Here is a 26,626-nt window from a genome sequence, read left to right on the forward strand (position 1 = left end):
TTTCTATTGTGCTCCTGTAGAATTGTTTACTTGCTCTCCACTTAAGGTTTATTTACCTCTAGCACAGATTTTATTTTCTTTCACTGTTAAAGCAATCTTGAAACAAATAGCAGTAAAATAACAGTTTCACGGAGAGAAATAATTAAAAATGATAGATCATGAAGTGAGCAATTCTGTTGCTTCAATTCTGAATTGAGGACCATCTCTTGTCACTTTCATTAAATGTATCTGCTTTTATTTTGTTGCGAATGTGTTGCCCTGGGATTTTCAAGCCTTTACAAGTCAGCTATTGTTTTTCTTGAATTTTCTAAGCTCTGCTAAATGTTTGCATTTGTTTCCAAATATGTCAGATTGAAAAGTCCAATTTACATTTTTCTGCTCAATTCTTCGTAAATCCTCCATTTTAATGTTGTTTTTAAAAAAAAATTAGTCCATGGTTATCAGATTTATATCTGGTATTGAGAATTTAAATTGGAAGAAGTTCAACTAACATGTCAGATCCTGGCCACTAAATCCCTTCCGATTGTTGTTGCTCAGTAATGAGACTTAGCACTACAAAGCACAGAGTCAACAGCTGAGCATCAAGCCATGAGACTTCGATGTTCTGAAATGACTTATTCCAGGCTTTGGATACCAATGTTCTGCTTGATTTTCACTTGTTTCTCAAGCTACTGTATTCATCTTCTGTATAAACAAATGGTATTGCTAACATAAGACACATAGTGCTGCAATAACTCAGCAGGTAAGGCAGCATCTCTGGAGAACATGGATCGGTGATGTTTCGGGTGGGGACTCTTCTTCAGATTCCGAGGCTGAAGAAGGGTCCCAATCCAAATTGTTACTTATGCACGTTCTCCAGAGATGCTGCCTGTCTCGCTGAGTTACTCCAGAACTTTGTGTCTTCTTTTGTAAACGAGCATCTGCAGTTCCTTGTATCCATGGTATTGCTAAAATGTCTTGAGTACTCGACAGTCTTTGACTTGTGTCCTTCTATACCTGCAGCTTTACCATTCCCTGATTTCACCTCCTTCTCATCTTTCGATACTCGAATGACCTATACTTGTTGTTTATCCAATGTGGGGCTGCTGTTTCTGAAGATGAAATGGGAGAGTTTTTCCTTGCACCGCTTTGAAGATAGCGCTAGATCTTTTATGTCCACCTCAAAGGCCAAATGGGGCATCAATTTGATGGCTCGTTCAAAAGACAGACCTGACAATGCAGTACTGCTTTAGAGTGTCAGTTTTGATTTTCTTTTTATTCTGTTGTAGGATGTGTGTGCCATTGGCAAGGTTGGCATTTAAAACCGCTTTACATTTTTCCTTGAAAACAGTGGCAGAGTGGTGCAGCTGCTGCCTCACAACACCTGGGGCCCGGGTTCAGTCTTGACTTTGGATGCAGTCTGTGTGGAGTTTGCCTATTCTCCCTGTGAGTGCATAGCTTTCTTCCTGGTCTCCGTGTTTCATCCCACGTACCAAAGTTGGTAGGTTAACTGGCCACTGTAAATTGACTGAGTGTGTACTTGAATGGTGGGTCCTGAGGGGTGTTGATGGGAATGTGGGGAGAATAAAAAATGGGATTGAAGTAAATTTTGTTGATGGCCAGCATGGACTTGGTGGGCGAAGAGCCTGTTCCATTCTGTATCTCCTCTGACTATGATGGACAGTGCTTTCATATAGTGACAGTCCCACATCCCTGTTGCCTTTGGATATCAGAGTGCTCATAGTCATGGGCCTGGAAAAAAACTATTGAAGATGCTTTGATGAGTCTGTATACTGCATTTTGTGGGCAGCACCCACTGCAATACTCAATGGTGGAGTGACCTTTAGCGTGATGGATGGAGTTTGACCTGTGGGTTCCTTTGTCCTTGTTGAATGTTGTATGAGCGGCACTCATCAAGGCATGAGGAGAGTGTCCCAATGCATTTGTGACTGCTGTCCTGTAGAGGGGAAAAGAGTTTGTGTAATGACTTGGTGTAGAATTTCCGCCCTCTAACCTGTTGTGCCATCATTTGTTTGGCTCTTTAAATTTCAGGCCAATGGTGAAGCTCAACATGCTGTTGATGGAGGGCAAGCATGGTAATACTGGCGAATGTCAAGGGTTGGCCTTGAGACCCTCCTTCACAGACAATGGCCAGTGGCACTCAGGTGATGCAAGTAATATTTTCAACAACCAGGCACACTTGAAATTTGTCCTGGTTGGGGGGCACACGAGCATGACGAACACTGTCTTGGCATTGTGTGGAGTGAATTGGCTGAAGGTTGGCTTCTGTGATAGCCACTGCAGATGGTTAAAATGGAGGCACTTTCTGATTGGGGTAGTTGGAGTTGTTCCAGTCTTGTCATTTTGTACCCAAACTGTACTCCCACATTGTTGAAGAAGGGAAACATTTATGGAGTTGCTCACCCCGTTAGTTGTTTGATTGTACATCCCCATTTACAACTGAATATGGTAGGCCAACAGAACTTTGATTGAATCTATTATTACAAGATTGCTTATTCCTACCTTCGTAGTGTCTCCTGAGTATGAAGATGGTGTCTTCAGGTGTCCTCAGTATGAAGATGGTATTTATTCTCTATATAATACATGTAGTAATCAGTTACCAATATCATTGTGAATAACTGTAGGGAACACTGAGATAGATGAGGGTTGGTATGTTTTTTGCAAGTTGACATATGTGTCCATCCGGACGTGATTAGTGTTCCTGGTGGTTCAGCTGTGAATACTCTTGGTTACTGAATTTCCCTTTTGATTGATGTGTCGAATTTGCAGTGTGGCCATGTTGTTTGATTGAGCCTGTTGTCAAATTTAAGTCCGACCCAGTAATAGTGATAGTGATTTGACTCCCCTTTGAAAGACATTAGTGAGTCAGTTGGTTTATAAAAGGCAGTTTGACAACTTTCAGTGCTATTTTGGTCTGTTTGTTGCTGTACCTCTTAGTATTCCCTTTGGAGCAGCTTCATTTATATTACCCCTTTGTGGAGAGCCTCGAGAATTCTTTCTGCATTAATGGACCACTATAAATGCATGTCCTTGTCTGTAATTTATCAGATTTATTGAATTCATCAATTTTACTATTTGTCACGGTGAATTTCTAATCTGTTTACAGAACCACTAAACTGCCTTTATTCAGTATCAACAATTTAATTTATATGAGACCCTTTAACCTAGCAACACACCCCAAGGTGATTCACTTTGCATGCTCAGACAGAATTTGACACTAAGGCACCTATAGAGGTGTCAGTGCAGATGATCAAAAGCTTAGCCAAATGAGAGTGTTGGGGGATGTACAAGAATTCCAGAACATAGCTTTGGCCTTCTGAAGGCATGATGGCAGACAAAAAGCAAAGGAAATGAGTGGTGTTCGAGAAGCCATGATGAGACCTATACAGGTCACCATACCACCTTAATGTGAGTTTGGTTGTAAGGAGTCCAGACTGGAGTGAGACATCTGAGTTCCCCTGTGAAATTTGTACTAACTGATGGATTGGTTCGACGGTTCGACGATAGTGCTTTATCCCATTACTGCAAATGCACAGTGAAATTATTTTCTTACAAACAGTCCAGTAGAGTATAGCCATAACTAATCAGTCACAATCCCACAATTAGCAAAGTGTACAGAAATAGTCCACTGAGCCCACATGCAAGAGGCGCCATGTTTCGGCGCCATTTTCAAAATCCAGTCCACACTCTAGTTTGAGCATAGATGGTGTTAGTCTATAATCTCACTCTGCAGTTCTTGTATGTAAATTGTGTTTTTGAGCAGGGGAATCAAGAACCTGACATAGGATTGAGGTGAGAGGGGTAAGGTCTTGAGGGGCAACATTTTTTACACAGAAGGCAGTAGGTATAGGGAGCGGGCTGCCAGAGGAGGTAGTTGATGCTGGCACTATCACAACATTTGGACAAGTATATGGAGTTGAAAGGATGGAGGAAAATGAACCAAACTGATGAATGTGGGACTAGTGTAGATTAGGCAAGTTGGTCGGTGTGGGCATGTTGAGTCGAAGGTCCTGTTTCCATGGTTATGAATATGATAGTCGAGAACTCATTAATGGTAAAGCCATGGCATATCAATTGTAGATGATTAGACTTTATTTTGCTGAAGATGGTAATTGCCGGGTACTTTTATGATATGAATGTTACTGGCCACATATCAGCCCATGCTGAATGTTGTCTAGATCTTGCTGTGTGCAGGTATTGGCTGCATCATTTGCTGAATGTGTTGTAAATTGAATTGTACAGTCATCTGTAAATCCCAATTTTTTAATTTGTGATGGTAAATATATTCCTGAAGATGATGACCTGAAGATAGTTAGGTCTAGGAGACCTGCCCTGAAATACATTGTTCCCTGAAGGTAGTGACACAGGTAGACAGGGTGGTGAAGAAGGCATTTGGAAAATCCTTGCCCTCATCAGGGCATTGAATACAGGAGGTAAGACATCATCTTGCAAATGTATAAGTCGTAGGTGAGATCACATTTGGAGTATTGTGTACAGTTCCGGTTGCCTACCTATAGGAAGGATGTCATTAAGTTGACGAGGATGCAGAAAAGATTCACAAGTATGTTACCAAGTCCGGGGTTTTGAGTTATAAGAAGCTGGATAGGCTGGGAATTTTCTCCTTGAGCGTGAGAAATTGAGGAGTGACTTTATAGAGATATTTAAAATCATGAGGTATGATCATAGTGAAGGGGGATGGTCATATTCTTTTTCTTGGGTTAGAGGAGTCTAAAACTAGAGGGCATACATTTAAACCGATGCAGAAAGGATTTATAAAGGACCTGAGCGACAACAGTTTCACACAAATAGTGGTGTGCACTTACAACATTTGTAAGCTGCCAGAGGAAGCTGTAAAGGTGGGAACAATTACAACATCGTAAAGTAATTTGCACAGGTACATGGGTAGAAAGATTTTAAGAGAGGTATGGACCAATGCAGCAAATTGGACTAGTTCAGATCGACATCTTGGTCAGCAAGGCCGAGTTGGGCTGAGGGCCTTTTTCTGTACTAAGACTCTATAACTCCTGCTGCAATGCCCTGGGGGTGGAATAATAGTAAGATTAAACGAGAACTTACCAGTTTGAAGTTTGATCTGTATTTTATGAGGAGTTATGATGAGGGATTACTTGAAGAACCCGCTCAGTGCGCAGGCGCGGCATACTTCCAAGCAGCGGTGTGGAATCACAGATAGACACAGTTATTTGAAGTAAACATAGTAAAGATAAGGAGACATCAATTTATTAGTTTGATCCATATAATGAGGGTGGGAGCGGAGGGCACGTAATCCCTCATCGTAACTCCTCATAAAATACAGATCAAATTGGTAAGTTCTCGTTTAATCTTACTATTTTACTTCGGAGTCACGTGAGTGACTACGTGAAGATTTCAAAGCTCTGTGATTTCAAACCGTGTAACAGTTTCATTTCACTCACTGCCGAAGTTCTTGAGGGAGGAAGTGTTATCGTAATCAACCAATGAGTCTATTTGTAGAAAAACACAATGGTATTTTTAGAACAATAACAACAAAGAATTAAGTTGCTCCCCTGGGCTTAAATTAAATATTTGCAGTTCGTAAATCTTTACTGCAAAGAAACCAGGTTTTGCCAATGGCTTATTATAAAATTTCTGAACGGTCTTTTCCCGTCCCACCATCCTGCTGTAGCCAGGATGTGGTCTATAGGCATGTCCATTCTTTAGCCGTCGACATGGATGCTGTCCTGGTGGAATAAAATTTGTACATGTTAGTGTTTATCCCAGCAGTTTCTAGCACCTGCTTGAGCCATCTCGCAATGGTTTGGCTCGTCACCCGACCATAAGGTTTTTGTGACTAACCCACAAGGCTTTTCATCTCCCTCGAATATTTTGGTTGTGTCTATGTAGGATAGTAGGTGCGTCATGGCACATAACCGTGGTTCTGGTGGGTAAGCCACGACTGGATTAGGTGTTCCTGGTCTGCTCTGTTTGATCAGTCGCTGGATAACGACAGATCTGGTCTGGAGCTGTGATCATGTTGTCCAGTCGCAATAGGTGTAGTGACTGGACCCTCTGAGCGGATACAAGTGCCATCAACATGAGCGTCTTTAGTGTAGCTTGCTCGAGGCCGGGGGATCTGGCTGGTGGCCATTCCCTGAGATATGTCAGGACCACACTGATATCCCAAATATGGGTATACCTGGGCTTAGGGCTTGATATTGTAAATGCCCTTCATCAGTTTTACCACCAGTGGATGGGATCCCATCGCCTGTTGTCCTGGCGCTGGTTTGAGATAAGCAGAAAGAGCACTCTGCGCTGTGTTGATGGCACTGTAGCTGATCCCTACATCGTGGTGTAGATAGGCCAGGAACTCCAGTATGTTGGTGGCTGTAGCTGTTGCGTATGTTGTCCCTGTTTCCTGGCAGTACTTCTCCCTTTTTTGATGCTGGTTAAGTACTGCCTCTTGGTGGATGTTCGAAGGGATGCCGACATGGTGATGGTTTGTTTGGACAATCCCAGTTCCAGGTAAGGTCTGTTCAAACTTGCAACCCAGGCGTTTAATTTTCTCATGGCATGGGTGTTTAGCTTACCTGGTAGGTAAGTAGCTGATAGCCAAATATGTCTTTCGACACACCATTGCCAAATCGTGTTGACCAATTTGTCGCATGATAATGATTTTATGCCACCCATATGGTTAATATAAGCCATCACCGTAGTATTTATCAATTTGTAACCGAACATGCAAGTGCTGCATATTAGATACATATGCTTTTAAACCATAAAAGGCGCCCAACATCTCTAGATAGTTAATGCCCAGTGTAAGTAGTAATGATGACTCTAGGTTAGTCCATCTACCACCTGTGCTGGATATGGAGTTAGTCGCTCCCCAGCCTTGAGCACTGGCATCTGTTTTAGTAACTAAAGTAGGGTTAGTGAATAAAGATAGGGCTGAAACTATGCCAAACGTTTTCTGCCCACCACTGTAGCTCTGATATTGTTTCAGTGGGTAAGTTCATGACACGATCATAGTGACCTGTATGTCGTTTTATTGCCTGTACCTTTGCTCTCTGTAAATTTTTTGATAGTGCAAAGGTCCGAATTGTGTAGCCGGAAATGCTGCTACCATTTCCCCAATTACTCTTGCTACTTGTCGAATAGTTGGTCGCTCGTTGACCATTAAATTGTTGCATGATTGTGCTAATTCAACCATTTTTGCCTTTGGCAAGGTAACAGTCATCTGGACTGAGTTAATTGTGAAGCCCAGGTAGTCCATGATAATGGATGGCTTCAACTTAGATTTATCTGGATGTAGGACGAACCACAGTGTTTCGAGGAGATGTTTTGTAGCTGATACTGCTGCCACAGCCAATTCCATCATTTTCCCTACTATCAGAATATCATCCAGATATGCCATGACAATATGTTTTTGTTTTCTTAGTATTGCCATGGCTGGGTTCAATATTTTGGTGAATAATCTTGGGGCTGAAGTTAGCCCATAGGGCAATGCTTTGTACCATCCAGATACATTTTAGGTATCTGCGATGATCCTTGTATATGGGTACTAGATAGTAAGCATCTTTAAGATAAATGCTTGCCATGAAGTGTCCTTTGGAATTCAGTTGTTTGGCAGTAACATATGTCTCCATTTTGAAATGTATATACAGGTGCACAACCTTTTATCCGAAAGCCTTGGGACCAGACACTTTTCGTAATTCGGAATTTGTCGGTCTTCGGAATGGATTTTTTTTAGCGTAGATTTTAATGGCTGGCTCAGTGGTAGAATGCTCGGCTCATATCCGCAAGGTCGCGAGTTTGCGCCTTGATCCCGGCAGTTCCTCGGTCGCGAGTTTGAGTGTTCAATGTAGTTTTTTCTTGCAGAATAAATGTCTGTATGAAATGCAGTGTGTTGAATGAATTCCTGAATTTGTAAATGTGACCGCAGCATTGAATCACCTCTCGCACTCATGTCACCCTAGCGGGGCTACATGCCCTTAGGCGGCCTAAGGCGACATTTTCACACTCTTATATCCGTGTGCAGCAGAGACGACGTGCGTTTGGCGCCAAACGTGAGCTTTGGCGTGCCATGTTTAGCACCAAACGTGAGCTTTGGTGAGCTTTGGTGTGCAGACGACATCCTGGAAAAAATGTCCGGCTTCTTCCAGGTAGGCGATATACCCTCCCGGGCAATATACCCTCCACTTCTCTTTTATGAAGGGGATTTAGTTCCCCTTTCTTCCAGGACCGACCGGAGGTTCCGCTGTCACCTCTGCGGGCCGCCCTCGGTGAACGCTCACTCAACTTTGTCTTGGGATTCCTACTCTCCCGCGCAATGTATCCTCACCTTCTCTTTTATGAATGGGGATTTAGTTCCCCTTTCTTCCAGGACCGACCGGAGGTTCCGCTGTCACCTCTGCGGGCCGCCCTCGGTGAACGTCCTGTCTCCCTGTCCCTGGGATAGTAGGGGGCGATCAAACAGCACAATACCCCCCTCCCCCTCCAACTCCAGAGGAATCCGCTCCCCGATGGGCCGCTACGGCAACAAGTGGCAGTTCACCCACAGCCCGAGCTGCGCGACCCCAAGAACAAGACGTACCTTGCACACCATCAGCTTCTGCCCATACGGGGAGCGTGTTCCTCTGGAGTTGGAGCGGGGCTGGGCTGGAGTTGCTGATCTGGGATCTCCGTGCTTGCAGTGGGCCTGGGGGTCGGTGTCCCGATGAGGGGGCTGTGGGCGAACTGCCACTTGTCGCCGTAGCGGCCCATCGGGGAGCGGCTTCTGGTGGTCCTGTTGTCTCCGGCCAGTTTGCAGTTTTCCTCTGGAGTTGGAACGGGGCTGAGCTGCTGCTGGCTGTGTGTCTCTGGGATCTCCGTGCTTGCAGTGGGCCTGGGGGTCGGTGTCCCGTTGGTCCTGACGTCTCCGGTGTCTGGCACTGACCTGCTAGCATCGCCGACATGAAGACAGTGCAAAGCCCCCGCGCCGGTGCAATGGGCGGGGAGCTGGAGAGGGGAGGGAAGGGGTCACACACATGGCCGGGAAGCAGAGGGATGTAGGTGGGGTGAAACTGAAGGCAGCGACAATCTGCTGCTGCCTGCCCGCTGAGTTAAAAAGTTCCCACGCAAGACTCACGATACACTGTGTATCGTGCTACCGTGGGAACTTTTTAACTCAGCGGGCAGACAGCAGCATATTGTCAATTATTAACCCTCCCGCGCAATATACCCTCACCTTCTCTTTTATGAATGGGGATTTAGTTCCCCTTTCTTCGAGGACCGACCGGAGGTTCCGCTGTCACCTCTGCGGGCCGCCCTCGGTGAACGTTTTCAAGGACCTTTCTTCAAGGACCGAAAAAATGTCCGCTATTCGGAGGTTTTCGTTATTTGGATCTTCGGATAAAAGGTTGTGCACCTGTACTTAACAAATTTGTTTAGTGATGTTAAGTCAATGATGATGCGACAGCCACCATCTTTTTTGGTTTTAGTGAATATATTCGATACAAATTCCAAAGGTTCATGTTTGGTCTTTTTGATGACCCCCTTTGTGATAAGTCTCACCAGTTCAGCTTGTCTCTCACGTTTCTCTTTGACGGAGGGAGAAATACCCTTTGGGGCCATTGTTGAACTGGCGGCGTTTTTTCTGACATGAATTGTATTTTATATCCACTATGCTTCAAACCGGTGCAATCTACCTCCTGTTAGTATTAAGCCTCCACCTCCCAAAAGTTGATAGGAACCAGACCCACCTACCTCCATGGTTACGGGTATTTCCTCTGATTCCCTTTGGTCGGACGAGGCTTGCCAGGTGTCTGATGTGGCGTGTTTGTTGGGGGTTGGCGCATTTTCCATGGGGTCCGCTCTGGGCCCTGGTCTGAAAAAAGACTTACGGTGAAAGTAAGCGGACCCCGAGCTTTCACCAGTGTTGAATGGCGGATGTTTACTGGTGGATGCGGCGGGGTGCTGCCACTTGGTGGTGTGTGTTTTCAGTTTGCTCGTTTTATACCCTGCCTTCCCGAAGAGCAGCCTGTCTGGCTCATCGGCTGGTGTTTTACACAGCCCGGCAAATCGAGGATTGATGGCAGGTTTGATGATTTCTTTCCGCAGATTATTAATTTCAAACTGCGTGTTACACAACAACGCGAGTGTATCCTGTTGATTGGTGGTCATCTCGGTGTTGTTTATAGAACGAGCAAACGAAGTGATGCCTGCTGTCAATAGTCGGAGTATCCGCTGCAGCTTTAGCTCGTGGTGCTGGATGGTTGACCCAATGTGTCCCCAGATTTGGCTGTTCACCGCTGGTACTTTTAGAGATTCACAGTTCTCCGGCGCCGTATAGGTATCTAAAGCTTCATTAATCACCTGCTCCTGCAGAGCTCTGTTGGAAAGGTGATTGATACTTGCCGCTAGTTTGGCCTCTAGCGGTTCCCCTGCACGGGGTTTTGACAAGTAGCGGCCCACTACACCAAGCAGCTGTTCCTGCTCCTGCACCCCCTGCATACTCCCGAAATCTTCAGCCATAACCCCTTGTTCTGGACCAGCCCAGTCCTGGTCACCAAAGCTATCCTCTGGAAAGGAGGATGCAATGGACAGTGCAGGAGGCACTGTAGAGGGAGTGCCTGACCTCCCTCTGCAAGAGCTCCCCTCCCGGGGTGCACCTTGCTGGAGCACCTGCTCCAAGAGCCGCTCCATGCGGCTCAGGCGGCTGTCCCTCCCCCTCCTGGGTGGAGAGACGTCCCCGTCCGACGAGTCGGATGCCACCGGCCGGTTGCTCTTCCGTTTGGCTTTGCCTCCAGCCCGCTGTTCAGGCGTTAGCGGAGCTGGACTCGGCTCGGTGTCGGGGATAGCGGAGCGCCCGGATAGCGCTCCTACCGCCTGTTGCTGCCCCCCCTTCTCCTCTTGCGGAGTTGGACGGGGGGCAGATTTCTTCGAAAGTCTTGTCTTGAGTGTGGACATTCTGCAAGAGAAGACAGCCGGCTCTTCTTCGGTATCGAAGGAAAGCCGACTTCTGTTCACTTACCTGACGGTCCGTCTTTGAAATTGCAGCGGAGCGTTTGACTTCCGCTGCTGCCGCTGTTGCACTGCTGGCGTAATGCCGCGCCTGCGCACTGAGCGGGTTCTTCACGTAGTCACTCACGTGACTCCGAAGTAAAATTGATCTCCAGCATCTGCACTCATCCTTTGTGCAAATTATGTCTCCAAACATTAATAAGCCCTTACATTTATTTTTACCACTACTCCTTCGTGACACACTCTACTAATCTGTTTTAGGGCAGTCACTCTCAACTCACCTCTGAAATGTTGTTCTTTAGTCTATGTTATATCCAGGCCTGTCATGAGGATCAAAGACAAGTGCCCTTGAAACCCAAAGTGGACCCTTTGAGCTGTTTATTAGTGAATTAGTACTTCTTGATTAGACTGTCGCCATCGCTTTCCATCATTCTACTTATGATCGAGACTAGACTAATTGGGCAGTACTTGGCTAGATCTGATTTGTCCTGCTTTTAGTTGAGAGCTTGCACCAGAACAGTTCTTGGGGACATGTCAGTGTTGAAACAGCAGTAAGATGAATTATTAAGAGACTCAGCTATTTCTGGAGAACAGGTCTTCTCTACTATTACCTGGATGTACTGGTCCCATTAATTTTGTTGGACTGCTCAATTTCATTATAACACATGGAGTAAATTGAATTGTCTAAGGATTTTCTGCAAGCTGAACCTAATTATTAGTGCTTCAGCCTTGCCTCCAGCTAAGTCTTGCCGTCACTGGGGATGGGAGTTTCATGGAGTCACCTTCTCTCTATAACTCTGATTCTCCACCGGTATTCATAACTTGTGGCAGGACTGCAGAGCTTTGAATTGACGTGTTGTCTGGTGGGGAGGGGGGGAGGAATTGTTCATCTTTTTGTTATTTGGTTGTAATCTCATTTTACCTGGTACAACTCCTTGGATGCAGTTCGACATCCTCATTGAAGAGGATTGGTCCTCTTAGTTATGTAATAGTAGGTTGAAGGATATGTCAGGCCTGGGGATTACAGCGGGTGGTGATGGACATTTATTCTCATGGTCCACTGGACCTCATGAATGCCCAGTTCTGAGCTGCAGGATCTGTTGTGAATCCATCTTATTTAGCACAGTAATACCAAACGACACGATGAAACGTGTCCTTGTGTGAAGGTGGGACTTTGCCTCCACAAGGACTGTGCATTGGCTGCTTTCACCAAAGGTCTCGTGGACAGATGCATCTGCCACAAGAAAATTGTTGAGGGTGAAGTCAAGTAGGTTTTATCCCTCGCTTTGGTTCAATCACTACTTGCCACAGACCCAATCTGGTGACCATGTCTTTGAGCATGTCCTGAAGCCACTCTTGGTGATGGACATTAAAGTTGATTGAGTATATGCTGTGCCCTTGTCACTTCCTGTGCTGCTCCCAGGTGGTGAAGGAAGAATGTAGCCTTTGAGTTGGCATTGTAGGTGGTTATCAGGTTGGCTTACCCATGTTTAACCCAATGTCATAAGACTTCATGGAGTCTGGACTTAATGTTGAGGACACCAAGAGCCACTCCCTCCTGCCCACTTACCAATATGTTGCCCTTTCCAATGTCCTGAAGTTGGGTCGGAATGTTGCCAGGGATAATTCGTCACACCCAGTGGACCCATTAGTCACACACTTCTTTGGACCTCGGCGGTACTAAAATAAATCTGTCATTTCACTATTTTCTCCTCTTCTACTCTTTCATTTTGAAGCACATATTTTTATTACCAACTCTATGAGGTATATTACCAACTCTATGAGGTATATTACCAACTCTATGAGGTGCCATCACATAGCCTCAACCATTCAGTGATGTTGTAGCCCTTACAACTTTAATTCCTGTTTAACTCTTTTGCAGTTTTCCTGCAAATATGAATTATAGAAACTGAAAAAAAAACAGTTAAGATTCAGCCACATATGGGGGACCATTTGAGACCATCAACTGAGTTGGATTGTACTTTAGTTTTGCTCACCTTCCAGTCAGTCCTCTATCGAGCCTTTAAAAACTTTTCAAAATGTGCAAATCTCTTTTTTTTCATGCATGTGTGAAAGTAATAGTAATGTCCAATACCATTGACAAGATTAGAATTCAAAATACTTTGATAATATATAATTGCCCTTGTCAGTTCTCCGGTACTGTATAACCAGCTGGATTGCTGGCACAATTGGAAAATGGCATGATGTAACCAATTAAAAATCTAATTAAATATGGCCATAATATCTTATGGAGCATAGTTCTTTTTAACCATTCATTAGCAACAACCAAGCAAAACATAATTAAGTTATGAACGCATGTTACACTGTCAGTTAGATGCTGGATGGCATGTTTTCAGAGTATTTGGTATTAATTATGGGGTAAAAAACAGGGCAGATTACTTTGTTCCAGTTTTCTTCTATTTTACATTATCTCCTTGGATTATGGTTTTATCAATGTTGACTGCTCTGGAATACAACAACCCAGTGGTCATGCTTTGTTCACGGTGTGCATTGCAGTGTCTCAGTTGCAGTGTTTGTCCATCATATTTAGCGGCTCTATACGTATCTCTTCCACTCAAGTAATCTACTTGAATCCTTTACCCTCTCAGCCCTTTAAATGAAAATCGATAAGTTCTATTTCAGCTTTTGAAACGTATCCATTTTGTTTGTCAGTGCTATTTCAGGTTGCTAATTGGTTGGGAAATACATTCACCTGCATAGCTAACTGAATGAATCTGAGCAACCAGAACGTTTCGATACACTGCTTGCACTTGGACCACTCAATCCAAGCACTACACAGCTCAAAGTTAGGACTAAAGTGTGATGTTGGGACAAAGTATGAAGTCCAAACCCAAATTTGTGGAGAGGCCTCGCTTTCAAGTAAAAACTCAAACGAGCACTTGAAAAGGCAATTTATTGGATTAATTTAAAAATATAAATGAAACCAGGATCCATTTATTTATTTATTTATTTATTTATTTATTTAAATTGTGCAGCTTTACTAGTTTCTGTCAAGGAAAATTGGAAGGATGAATTCAAAGGACCGTTTGTGCTATTTGAGAGCTGAGTGGTTGATTACATGTAGACACAGGGAACTGTAGATGCTGGAATCTTGCGTAGAACATAAAGTGCTGGAGTAACTTGGGAAGAATGGTCCCTCCCCGAAACGTTGCATTTCCATATTCTCCAGAGTTGCTGCCTGACCCGTGGATTGCTCCAGCACCTTGTGTTTCACGATAGATCACATGTGATGCTCTCTCACCACAAATAACAGATTGTACTTAGAAATACCAATCTTAGGGCCAACGCTTAATTTCAATGAAGTGTTGCCTTCAAGTGCTGAATTGACATGTGAATGGAATAAATGTCGTTTGCTTTGTTTGTACTATGTGATCTGAGGGATGTTTTGAATCTTTTGGAATTCGGCAATGTGAATGGAAAATGTTTTGGATATGTTGGATAGACACAAAATGCAGGTGTAACTCAGCGGGACAGGCAGCATCCCTAGAAAGAAGGAATGGGTGACCTTTCGGGTCGAAACCCTTCTTCAGACCTGAAACGTCATCCATTCCTTCTTTCCAGAGATACTGCCTGACCCGCTGAGTTACTCCAGCATTTTGTGTCTATCTTTGGATTAAACCAGCATCTGCCATTCCTTCCTACACTCAGTAGGAGCAAATAGGAAAAGCATTTGTTTGTTCCATTGAAATTCTGTGCAGTGGAATGATTGCCATTTCAGCTGTTCCATTTACTGTGTTTAAGCAATATGTCAAATTGTTTGGCTATCCTTTATCTGGAATCCATCTATGAATGTCCAAACATATTGCTGGTTCGGATTCAGTGTCGATTTATTACCATAATATTTTAAAGGATTTGTGATGCAATGCAGTTGTTTTTTATGATTTATTTGCATTTATCCTTCACCCATTTCATTACAGGAAGGATCATTTGACTTGTTCCCTCAGCTTGAAGTCCTTGGCTCAAGATATCATAAATTTTACCCTTGACAAGTCTCTCCATCTGCGATGTAGCAATTGGGAGGCAGAAGAACTCTCAAACGAGCAGGTAACTTAGTAATGAGAACATAAAGGGAGCATGTCTCATTTTATTTAAAGTATCATTAGCTCATTTGCCTAACTAATTGCTTTATGCGGATATATCATTTCCTTTGCATTCTCTTTCATCTGCAATTCTGGAAAGGGCTCTATTATCTCCTTTGGTTGTTTGTGGTGTTTAACAACTGTGGCTTCTACCTCCAAAAAGATCTACCTCTCACTGTTCACCTTTGCCCATCTACTGATGAAACCCTTACCATTGCACTTGTTATCCCCAGGCTCAATAATTCCAAAGCTCTCCTGGTGAGCTTCCCATCTTCCACACTGAATAAACTCCAGGTCGGACAAAACTTTGCCAGCAGTATTCTAACTCTCACCCCTGTGCTCACTGAACCATGTTACCTCCCAGTCTGTCAAAGACTTGGCTTTGAAATGTTTAAGTCCAGAGTGTTTAATTGTCATATGCATTCGGAATATAGCAATTAAATTCCTACTTGCTACAGCTCACAGGCCCATTAATGCAATAACCCAACTATTAAATGTACATTATTCAATAATAGAATTAATTAATAATCAGTAATACTAGGTAACCAGAATGTAATAATTCAAAACCAAAGTAGATGGTACAACCAAAAAAAGTAGTAGTTGGGATTATGTAGTGTAGTTCAAGAGCTTGATGATTGCTGGAAAGAAGCTATTTTTGAACCCGAGGTCACGGTTCTCAGGCTCCTGTGCTACCTTCCCAATGGTCGCAGCGAGATGAGAGCGTGACCAAGATGGTGGGGTTCTTTCAAGATATTAGTTGCCTTTTTGAGGCAGCACCTCCTGTAGACCCCTTTGATGTTGGGGAAATCAGTACCTGTGATGGACCAGGCAATGTCTTCCACTTTTTGCAGCCTCCTTCGTTCCTGGGCATTCCAGTTCCACCTTCATGCCAAGGTGAATCAAGCAGTGAAGCAACCGTGCACCTGGTGAAGTTCGATAGAATATTCGCCAACATACAGAATCTCCTCAATCTTATAAATTAATTTAGATTTTAGGTTAGAGATTCAGCACGAAAACAGGCCCTTCGGCTCACCGAGTCTGTGCCGACCAGCGATCCCCATACACTAGCACTATCCTACATACACTGGGGACAATTTACAATTACGCCAAGCCAATCAGCCTACAAACGTTTATGTCTTTCAAGTATGGGAGGAAACTGGAGATCCTGGAGAAAACCCACGCAAGTCACAGGGAGAACGTACAAACTTTGTACTGACAGCATCCAGAGTTAGGATCAAACCCGGATCTGTGGCTCTGTAAGGAAGCAACTCTACCGCCTCGCCACCGTGCCGCCTAATAAAGGCATTGATGAGTTTTTTGTGATTGCATCAATATGCTAGGCCCAGGACAGATGGTCAGAGATATGCACACTCAGGAACTTGAACCTGTTGATCCTCTCCGCCATTGTCCTGTTGATGGAAACAGGTTTGTGGATCCTTGGCTTTCCCTTCCTGAAGACAGTAAGGTTCCTGGTCTTGTTACAGCTGAGAACAAGAATGATAATCTGATTGAAAGGTGCCCCCATACCAATCTCCATACTGTACGCATTGTTACCCATTATTTGTCCAACAATGGTGGCATTGTCGACAAATTTAAAGACAGCTTTGGAACTGTGGCTATACAGTCATGAGTATAGAGAGAGTAGAGCAGGGGACTGCGCATGCCTTGAAGTGCGGCTGTGCTGATGGTCATCGAGGAGGACGTGTTGCTATCAATGAGGAAGTTGAAGATCCAATTACACAGGGATGACCAGAGACCCATTTCTCTGATTTGATGATAAATTTAGAGGGGATGATGATGTGGGACTGTAGTCGACGAACAACAACCTGAAGTACGTGTCCTCATTGTACAAGTGGTCCAGTGCAGAGTGGAGAGTCAGTGAGATCACATCCATTATCGATCTGCGATAAGCTAATTGTGGTGGTCATGTCCAAATTTGTACCATTTATTATCTGTAACCCCGTAACTGTGCCCTTCACAAATTCTACAATCTCTAAACTCCACCTTTTTGCGCACCATTAAATTATCTTACTTCACTGTTGATTACTGTGCTTTCAATTGTCTGAATTTCTCTCAGTAAACCTTTTCACATTTTTCCCTTTACAATGCTCCTTAAAATTGCTGTCATCGCATGTGCTAATGTAGGTTGCTTTAGCTGCCTATTATTTAACGTAAATGCAACTTCAGACATTTTATTGTGTTAAATAAGCTATATAAATGCAAAGGGATAGTTTGTTGAAACTATAGTGTTAATATTGGCTCTGCAGTTATGGCAAGTGGAATGTTTGTTTTGAACCTTTTTTTCTACAATTTGAATTAAAAGCCGGGTTTCCTTGACAAATGCACACTTCCAGAGCAATCCATTTTAACTAGAAGTTCAGTAAAGTGTGGTAACAGATGGGACATATTTGTATAATGGCCACCTAAAAAAAGACTCAAGTTAAGCAGCCTATAAACCATTCTGGAGTGTAGGAAGTGCAGCAGACAATTTCTGCACAGCAAACTCACACTTGCACCTATATGACTATTTGTTTTATCAAAGTTGTTTGAGGAATATATGCCAGGATAATGGGTAGAACTTATCTTCTGTGTTTCGACTTATATTGTTGCATTTTCTACATCTGATGGAAAATGGAGCCTTCGTTTTGCCCTCTGTAACATTTCCAGAGTACAAAAACCGCTATTCGACTATTCGTAAATCCTTATGGTTCAGGGTGTTGATCACTGGGTGCTGTTTATTGCTCTCCTCTGAGATAATTCCTGCACATTTGTGATACGACTGGGTTCACTGGAGATCTTATTAGAATACTTTGTATCATCGCTCTTCCATTTGTTAATGCCAATTGGGGTAGGAATAAATATTCCATCTGTGGTCAGGAAAATCTGCCTGTCCAGCATCGTCATCTTCCTCCTGAGCTTGCGGGATTATCCAAGTTTTATTGCACTGTATTGTGGCGTGGATCTGCTTCTTCTGCTTCAGCTCCTGAAATGAGACTGCAATAAAGAATTGTTCGATCCAAATTCACAACCCTACCTCAGCACCAAACCACTATGGAGTCCACATTGTATGGTTGTTCAATGTACATTTTTGCTCCATCATGATCTAGTTTATATAGAATAACGGATAATTGAGAGCATATTTATTATTGTTGTTGCTTCCAATGTGCCTGTAAAGCTGCAATGTAAATGTTCTGCTTCATATGATTAATAACATATCTTGATTATTGATTCTTAAAAAAAGTACCATCAATTGGGCAAGGCCTGATCAGAGGTTGGCCAAAACCACTTTGAAGCAGTTCCATGATGTATGCCAAATTTGAAGCTGGATACAAAAAACAAACCACTGGAGGAACTCAGCAGATCAGGCAGCAATGGTGGATGGAAATGACACCCATGACAAAATGGGTGATGAGCGGATGCAAGAGGTGGAGGGAAAGAGACGAGGCAACTCTCCACACAGACATCTACTGCAAACCCATTGACGCCCTGAACCACCATCACTGCATGTCCTTCGACTCTGTCTCTTGTAAAGACACAATCCCTTTCTCGCAGTTTCTCCGTCTCCACCACATCTGCTCTGAAGATTAAGCTTTCTACTCCAGGACATCTGAGACGCACTCTTTCTTCCATCAGCCAGTTCTGACTCCTTCACCTGCTCCATCTCCCCATCTGTTCTCCATCTCCCCCCCCTCCCCCCTACTCTGGGCCGCCATTTTTTGTTGCCCCCCCTCCCCTCCACCAATCACCCGCTCTCTGGTTCTACATTTCTCGCATCACTTTCCTTTATCAGATTCCATCTTCGCCATATCACATCCAGCATTGGTTACTAACTCCACCCTTTTCTCCCCCACCTGATTCATCTGTCGTCACCTCCTCCTCACTTGGATCCACCTGTCACTTGCCAGCTCTTACCTCTTTCCATCATTCACCTCTTTCCATCAGCTATCTTCCCTCTGCACCATTAGTCCGAAGAAAGGATTGACCAGAACACCATCTGTTTATTTCTATCCGCAGATGGTGCCAGACCCGCTGAATTCTCCAGCAGTTTGTTTGTCGTTCAAGATAATAGCATCAGCGATCTCTTGCATCTCTTTGATGTTAAATACATTTGGCCATCTATTGCTGTCGTTTTTTTTGGCTGCAGAGAGTATATTCACGTGACCTTGTAATGCTGTTTAAAATCTGTGTTTCTCTGTTCTGTTTTATGCTGCCAGGTAAACTATGCTGCACATGATGCCCAGGTGTCTGTGGCTCTCTTCTTTCACCTACTGGGATTCAGCTGCACATCACAAGAAGATGCCACCTCGTATCGGTGTGAACCTAGCTGGGAGCAGGTACTGGCAAGGTGCCAAGGCCTGCTTGATATCCCATTTAAGAGCAAGATGGGTGGAGGTGGTGGAGGGGAAGTGGGAACCGGCGAAACAAACTCTCAGCAGAAACGCCGAAACAAGAGGCTTGGAGCCAGTCCGAAATTGCCGTCGGATGTGACTACCTCAGACCCAAGAAAAACACAGCGCAAACCCCTTGGGGTTGGATATTCTGCCAGGTAAAGGGGAGAACTTTGCTAGTTAGTGCTGTGCCCAAACTGTCTTGAGACATCTAGATGTTGGGGCTTTATCTACTTTATTTAAAACAGGCAAAAGTCCCGTGCTGCTGCAGTGATCTGACTGATGGAATAGAGTAGTCAATGCATACGATTCCAGGTCCGACTGCGACACTCTTTGATGCAGATGTTACATGCTTCCTCTCCCTCCACACTGAAATACGATGGTAAATTAACTTGTAACTACCTTGCTCCAGAACCTGACACTGTTGGTACTACTTCGAGTCAAGGAGACATTCAGCATGCGATCTGACCCTTTGGCCCACTGAGTCCACACTGACCACCAAGCACCATTTGCACCACTTACTTACCAACTTACTTACTGCCTATTGTGCCTCCTGGCATGTAGGGCAGCAACGAAGGTCCTCTACTCCTGTGTGTTCTGGGCTAGCTTCTGGATACTACTCCAGGTCAGGTCCATTGTTTTCATTTCCTCCTCTACAGTTTGACACCAGGTGGTTTTGGGTCTCCCTCTTTTCCTTTTCCCTTCCGGTGTCCAGTGCAGGGCTGTTCTTGGGATGCTGTCTGGTTCTCTTCTCAGTACATTCATCCTAGCATCTGTCGATAGCCCTGGAAGTCCATCACGCCCAGTAGTGTTGATTCCTTCAGTTGCTGTTTCCGTAACATATTTGTTTTAGGGAACAGGGTTGTTAGCCCTGTGCTCAACCTCCAAACTGGAGGACCAGTGGATCGTTCTTCGTCTCGCCTCTACCCTTCGACCTGTCCAGCATGGGAGACCCTAACAGGAGATGAATCTCCCGCTGGCATAGCTCTAGGGGTCACTGAGACACACAAGCTCCCCGACCACGACAAGGTTGCAATCCAACGGGAAGCATTTGCACCAATCCCACATTAATCCTATTTTTATTCCCACATTCCCATCGTGCTCCCAGATTCAACCACTCACCTACTCACTAAGGGTAATCTACAGTGCTCAGTACCAACCCGCACATCTTTGAGATAGGTTAGCTTAGAGATACAGGGCGGAAACAGGCCCTTCGGATTACCAACCCCGGCCTGACAGGCGATCCCCCAATTCTAGCCATCTTACACCCTAGAGATAATTTACAATTTTACAGAAGCCAATTAAACTACAAACCTGTACGTCTTTGGAATATGGGAGGAAGCCGGAGCACCCGGAGAAATCCCACATGGTCACAGGGAGATCGTACAAACTGCGTACAGACTAGCACCCAAGGTCAGGATGGAACCCGGGTCTCGGGCGCTATGAGGCAGCAACTATCCCACTGCGCCACGGTGTTACCCAGTGTTGAAGGACACTGGAGGATCAGGATGTTGAACGAAATTGGAGGAAACCCACACAGTCACAGGGAGAACAAGCAAATTCCACACACAGCTCCAGAGGTCAGGATTGAACCTGAGGCTCTAAGGTTGTGAGCCAGCGGCCACCCTTTAAACAAGAAAGAGCAACTTGCAACAGAGAGCTTGTCTGGTGAAAAAGGAGTCCCTCTGCATGGATTTCCACAAGGGGAAAGAAAAGTTGGATTTTCTCCCATTCTACCCCTGATCTCCTCCATAGCAGTTCTCAGTGTCCTAAATATTGTGGAGTGCCTGTCATTATTAATCTATGACATGCAACTTGGGCCACTTCACCAGTTTTACACCATCCCTCTCTAGGACAGGTAGCAGTTACTGTGAAATCATTAAAGTCAAATGACCCTATCCACTGTAACTTTACTGTGATTTTAAAATTTATAGTTTTAATTAAATTACTTTTCTTCAGCCTAAGCACGGAACACCCAAGTATTTAACCTTCTGCTATGGCACCTGACATAAAGAACCTCTAGGTTATTGGCTACATTTAATTAACCTTTGCATAAAAATGCAGCTGGTGATGGAACTTAAAAAGTACACTGAATTAATTTTATCACCTTGTCCGAGAGCCTTACTGTGTCTCGTTCCACTGCAAATTGAATAATGTGTAATTGCATTTGATTTTCATAGGGCTCAAATTAATTTTTGAGAGGAAGGCTGTCCCAATAACCTTCCCTTCCTCATGGTCCACAGATACTGGACGCCTCCTGATCTCTGTGTGAGGTGATCACATATGAATCACATCATTGAATAAGGTGTGTAGGAAGGAACTGCAGATGCTGGTTTAAACCAAAGATAGACACAAAATGCTGGAGTAACTCAGCAGGTCAGGCAGCATATCTGGGTGACGTTTCAGGTCGAGACCCTTCAGAGGAGAGGAGAGACAGAGATAAGGAAATGTACAGTGTGAAAATTAGACAAAGGGGATGGAGATCAAGGGAAATGTAGAATAGATCATTGTTAGCTAGGAGAAGGTGTTGCAAGCACTACAAATACTGGCATCTGATGCACTCTGAACAATATCTATTCAGAGGTGGTAACCTGGTACACTTTTACGAATACTGGTGGAAGTAGATATGTCATCATTTTTTTTTATTGTTAAGGTTATCCCAACATTATGAGTTAACTGAGTTAGAATCTTTGAAGCTGACTTGAATCATTTTAAATTTATATTTCCAAGCACTGCTATTTGTAAATGCTATCTATTTTTGGTATGGAAATGCTTTCAGAATGTACTGGCTACAGTGTGGATCCACAAAATAAGTGTAGTTGTCCTGTGATTTTGGAACAAGCGTGGTTGATTTATAGTCCTAGAGCCACGCAGAACGTAAAACAGGCTCTTCAGCCCAACTCGTCCGTGCTGTCCAAAGCGTCTAACCGAGCTAATTGCATTTGCCTGCATTCCACCTGTATCCCTTTGAACTCTCTATCATGCAGTATTACCTAAGAGGCATGGCCAGATTTGTACAGCAAGCGTGGGTTAGGTGAGTCTTAACCTAATATAAATGGTTTTGGAATGTTACTCACCTCCACAAATTCTCAAGCCTTTGCAATGTTTTGGCAGTTCCCATCAGTTTGTGCTGGAATTTGGGCTAAAAACTGGTGTAAATTATTCTGAGCCTCAACCTCTCCAGGAAAGTACTGGTGCAGGCAGTAAATAGGTTTGGACAGGAGTCAGAGTCAGTTGGGATATCCTGTCATTGAACAGTTTTGTGCTGCGGTAAGGACAGTGAAATAGTTGTGGCTGACAGTGGTGGAATTTGCTGATCTACTGATTAATTCAGAAACTGTGTTTGTCAGCTATAAGATCAGCCACGGTTGTAGCTGTGAGGAGGAAACTTTCCGGATATCGGTTGCAGCAGTTTGTGTAAGTCACACATAACACCTTTCGGGAATGGGGAATAAACTAAGGTTTTTGCCAGCAACAAACTACATCACGCAGAAGAATAAGGAGAAAATATGGTTATGCCTTATGAGGACTGCAATCACACCTTAGCTGGAGAGGTAGTCAGACTTGTACATGCACTGATTGTTTATCAAGTCTTATATCGTTAGCATTCTGTACAATTTTGCATACATTAATGTGACTCGCGAATTTTTGTGTGTGATAGCAAAATATGAAACATCTGGCCTCAATCAACAAACCCACCCTTTTGTTTAATTAAAGCAGTGAAAATTCAATTTACTCCTTTCCGTGTGATAAACTTCAATGAGTAAATGCCCCCACTTCACTTTCAGTTATGAAAATGTTCACATTTTCTGGCAAGTTTGCGTAGATTAGTTTAGTTTACAGATGCAGCATGGAAACAGGTCCATTGGCCCACAGAGTCTGCGTCATGCAGCAATCCCCGTTCACTCGCACTTTCTTACACACTAGGGAAAATTTACAATATTTACCAAAGCCAATTAACCTACAAACCTGTACGCCTTTGGAGTGTGGGAGGAAACTGGTCATGGGGAGAATGTACAAGCTCCACACAGACAGCACCTGTAGTCAGGATTGAACCCAGGTCTCTGGCGCTATAAGACAGCCACTCTACCGCTGCGCCACTCTGCTGCTTCTTGATGAAAAAAAGGGCGGTATTAAATCACAAGGAAAAAATAAAGTTCATGAGTCACAGTGGCTAATGATATAAATACTCTGGAGTTAACAGCTGAACTTACCATTCTGAGTAGATCTGCAGGTGAAATGTGGCTCCATTCTTTTGAAGAATAATTCATTTTAATAATGAAGAAATTCTTGTATATGGTGGAATGCATCCTTGACTAGGATTGTGACATATTTGTTTAATTTACAGTATATTTGATATTTAAGAATATTTGTTTTACTTTGTGCTATGGTGGTTGGTTTGTTGGTATTGTTTTGTAATGTACATATTTTTCTCGTAAATAATTGATTTAAATTAATTTTGGTTAAAAAAAACACAGTGCCAGAGACCCAGGTTTGATCCTGATCTTGGGTGCTGTCTGTGTGGAGATGGCAAATTCTCTGGGTGTTCCCATTTCCTCCGATATTCCTCAGTGGGTTGGTGCAGTAGTTTCCAAAGTGCATCTTTAAACTAAACTAAGCATCAATGCTCAGGCTGCATCGTTCAAATGAAACACATTCATGTAACATCTTTTGTGGCTACAGTATATCTCAAAGGCAATCATTCGGGCTACATAAATTCGCCCAAACGGAATTCACAAATTACTATGCAGAGATTTATTACAGAATAAAATTAACTCTTGTGGAATTTATGTGGAAATAAACATAACTTCAATCAAAACATTAAATTATTTGTTTGTCAATGCATGATTCTCGACACATGCGCAGTTGATGGGGCCCTTACGTCATGGAAAATCACGATACAGACTATTTTCTAATCAACAGCCCCGTTTGCAGTGAGAGTCACCTGCACTTGACGTTCTGCTCGCTCACTAATTTTGTGCCTGAGACGTCATCAAAAAAACTCATTGACCGCAGCCTCTGTACTTGTGTGTACAACTGTACCTCTACACATCGTGGGAGCAGCTGTCTGTTTCGCGGTTCAGTGATAAATGCCAACAGTGCCAATGCTAAATCCGAATCTTGAAATCCAACCTGGTCTTTCAGTAGAGATTGTTAAAGCAAAATCTGTCAGAAGCCCTTAAGCACTAACAGAAGACCTTAAATTATACAAAAATACAACGTAATTATTATGAACTCTGTAGCTTGCTTTTCAAAAAGAAAATGGAGAAATTCATTTGAGTAATGGTTTTGGGAAGAGATTTCTGGGAATTCAGTGAACCGCCTCCATGCTTGGATTTTACTTTAGTCTGGTATTGAAAATGAAATATTTAACACAAAATAGGACAGGGGATCAAGTTACGGAGGTGTCATTTGGGGGTTGTTTGGAAAGGTATCACTTGCATTTGCTGTGATTTCCAAATGGCAGTTGTCGCCAAGTGCCGAAATCACCATTGGCAGCAGTTAACTTTTCATGCTCGCTGCACTGTAAAAGAGGGCTCTAGTCATAATCTGAAGTGAACTAATTACTGCTTGTTGCATTGTTTGCAGGAAATCGCCACTATATGACAACTGTTTCCTCCACGCCCCAGATGGACAACCTCTCTGCACCTGCGACAGGAAGAAGGCTCAGTGGTACATAGACAAGGGCATTGGGGGTATGTGGAAAAGGGAAAGAGGAAAATGTTTATTTTCTGAGAAAGTTAATTATGCTGTCACTGTCTAGAGCAATGAGGCAGAGAAGAAACATAAAAATGGTAATGGGATTACGTACCAAATCACTTAGTCAATAGCTCCCTGCAAATATCGTAAAATCGATTGAGATTCCAACTACAAATTTTTCCCTGATATTTTCACAGATGACATATTTTGATATCTTTACTGTAAGATCTAATTCATACCACACCTCGTTAAATCGCATCTTAGTTATGATTTGTATATTTTTCAGTGAAACACAGATCGTACAAGACACTTCTACACACCTGCTCTTACTATCTTCCTCCTTGATCTTCAATTCCTTTTTAAAAATCTGCTTTAATATCTCCCACACTCGCTCTGCCTTGTTTAACCATTTGACTTATTTCCTCCTCCTTCTACCTTTAATTCCTATTCCCCATTCCTCGTCTCCTGCACATCTCACCCTTTCCTTTCTTCTCACTTCCTTTTATCACTTCCTTTCTTATGACATTCTCCTGCCTCCTTTTCCATCTGTGTTCTCTCATGTCCTTTTCCCCTGTTGTCCTGTTATCTTCCCCCTTCCTCTTTCATTACCATTTCTTTCCTTTCTTCCCCATTTATTTACTTTTACCTATGAACTCAATTATTATTAGGAATGTTAGCCCATGCATATCCATGGAATTAGTTAAAATTCTCTAATTTTTATATGACTAAAATGACTGGAGTGGTTATTGATAAATTGCTGCGAATCATCAGAAAGCCCGCCTTCTTGAATCTGAGTAACCATCTGTTATTCATTCAGAGCTTACCAGCACAGAGCCTTTTATTGTGAAGTTGAAGTTTGAGCCTTCAGGAAGACCGGAGTCTCAGCAAGACTATTACCTGATAACCAAGGAGAATCTGTGTGTCGTATGCGGCAAAAGAGAGTCTTACATCAGGTACAACCTTGTGAGAAGATAAATATTGTTGTTGTCTGGAATATTAATCAGTAGATGTCATTTCAAATCCCACCAAATGGTTTGTCGAACTGAATGCAGTTAAGTAACTACAACTGCAGCATTAACTTATTTCAATAATGTTGGTCATAAAGACTGCCAGTTGTAAAAACTGGTTAAGTTATGTCCTTTAGGAAAGCAACAGTAGTCTGACTCTTAACTGTCTATGAAGTGGTTTATAAGCCATTCAGTTGAATTAAACAAAAACAATAAGCATGCAGTAAGAGCAAGATTGGAAAGACCACCTGATCCCGGCATTAGGTTTGGTCACAGCAAAGGCAGATCTAACCCAGCAGTACGGTGGTTGTGCTGTTGTCTCAGTCCCAGCGACTGGGTTTGATCCTGACCTGTGCAGAGTTTAAACTTTCTCCCAGTCACTACGTAAATGCTGTAATTTCCTTTCACATTCGAAAACGTGCTAGTAGGTCAAATGATTGTTGTTGATCAGCCCTGG

The 26,626-nt window shown here is 43.4% G+C and overlaps 1 protein-coding gene across 2 annotated transcripts in view; it reads left to right on the plus strand.

The window, feature by feature from the left end:
* The window catches only part of exd2 (exonuclease 3'-5' domain containing 2), a 41,668-nt gene that overhangs the window by 10,949 nt on the left and 4,093 nt on the right, over nucleotides 1-26,626 (plus strand). For both annotated transcript variants that reach the window (XM_033026786.1, XM_033026787.1), the window contains exons 4-7: nucleotides 14,913-15,039; nucleotides 19,289-19,620; nucleotides 25,052-25,158; nucleotides 25,980-26,115. In XM_033026786.1, the coding sequence (XP_032882677.1) occupies nucleotides 14,913-15,039; nucleotides 19,289-19,620; nucleotides 25,052-25,158; nucleotides 25,980-26,115 (702 nt within the window). The remainder of the gene's footprint in view (nucleotides 1-14,912; nucleotides 15,040-19,288; nucleotides 19,621-25,051; nucleotides 25,159-25,979; nucleotides 26,116-26,626) is intronic.

Source organism: Amblyraja radiata, chromosome 9 (assembly GCF_010909765.2).
Source record: "Amblyraja radiata isolate CabotCenter1 chromosome 9, sAmbRad1.1.pri, whole genome shotgun sequence".
Lineage (NCBI taxonomy): Eukaryota > Metazoa > Chordata > Chondrichthyes > Rajiformes > Rajidae > Amblyraja > Amblyraja radiata.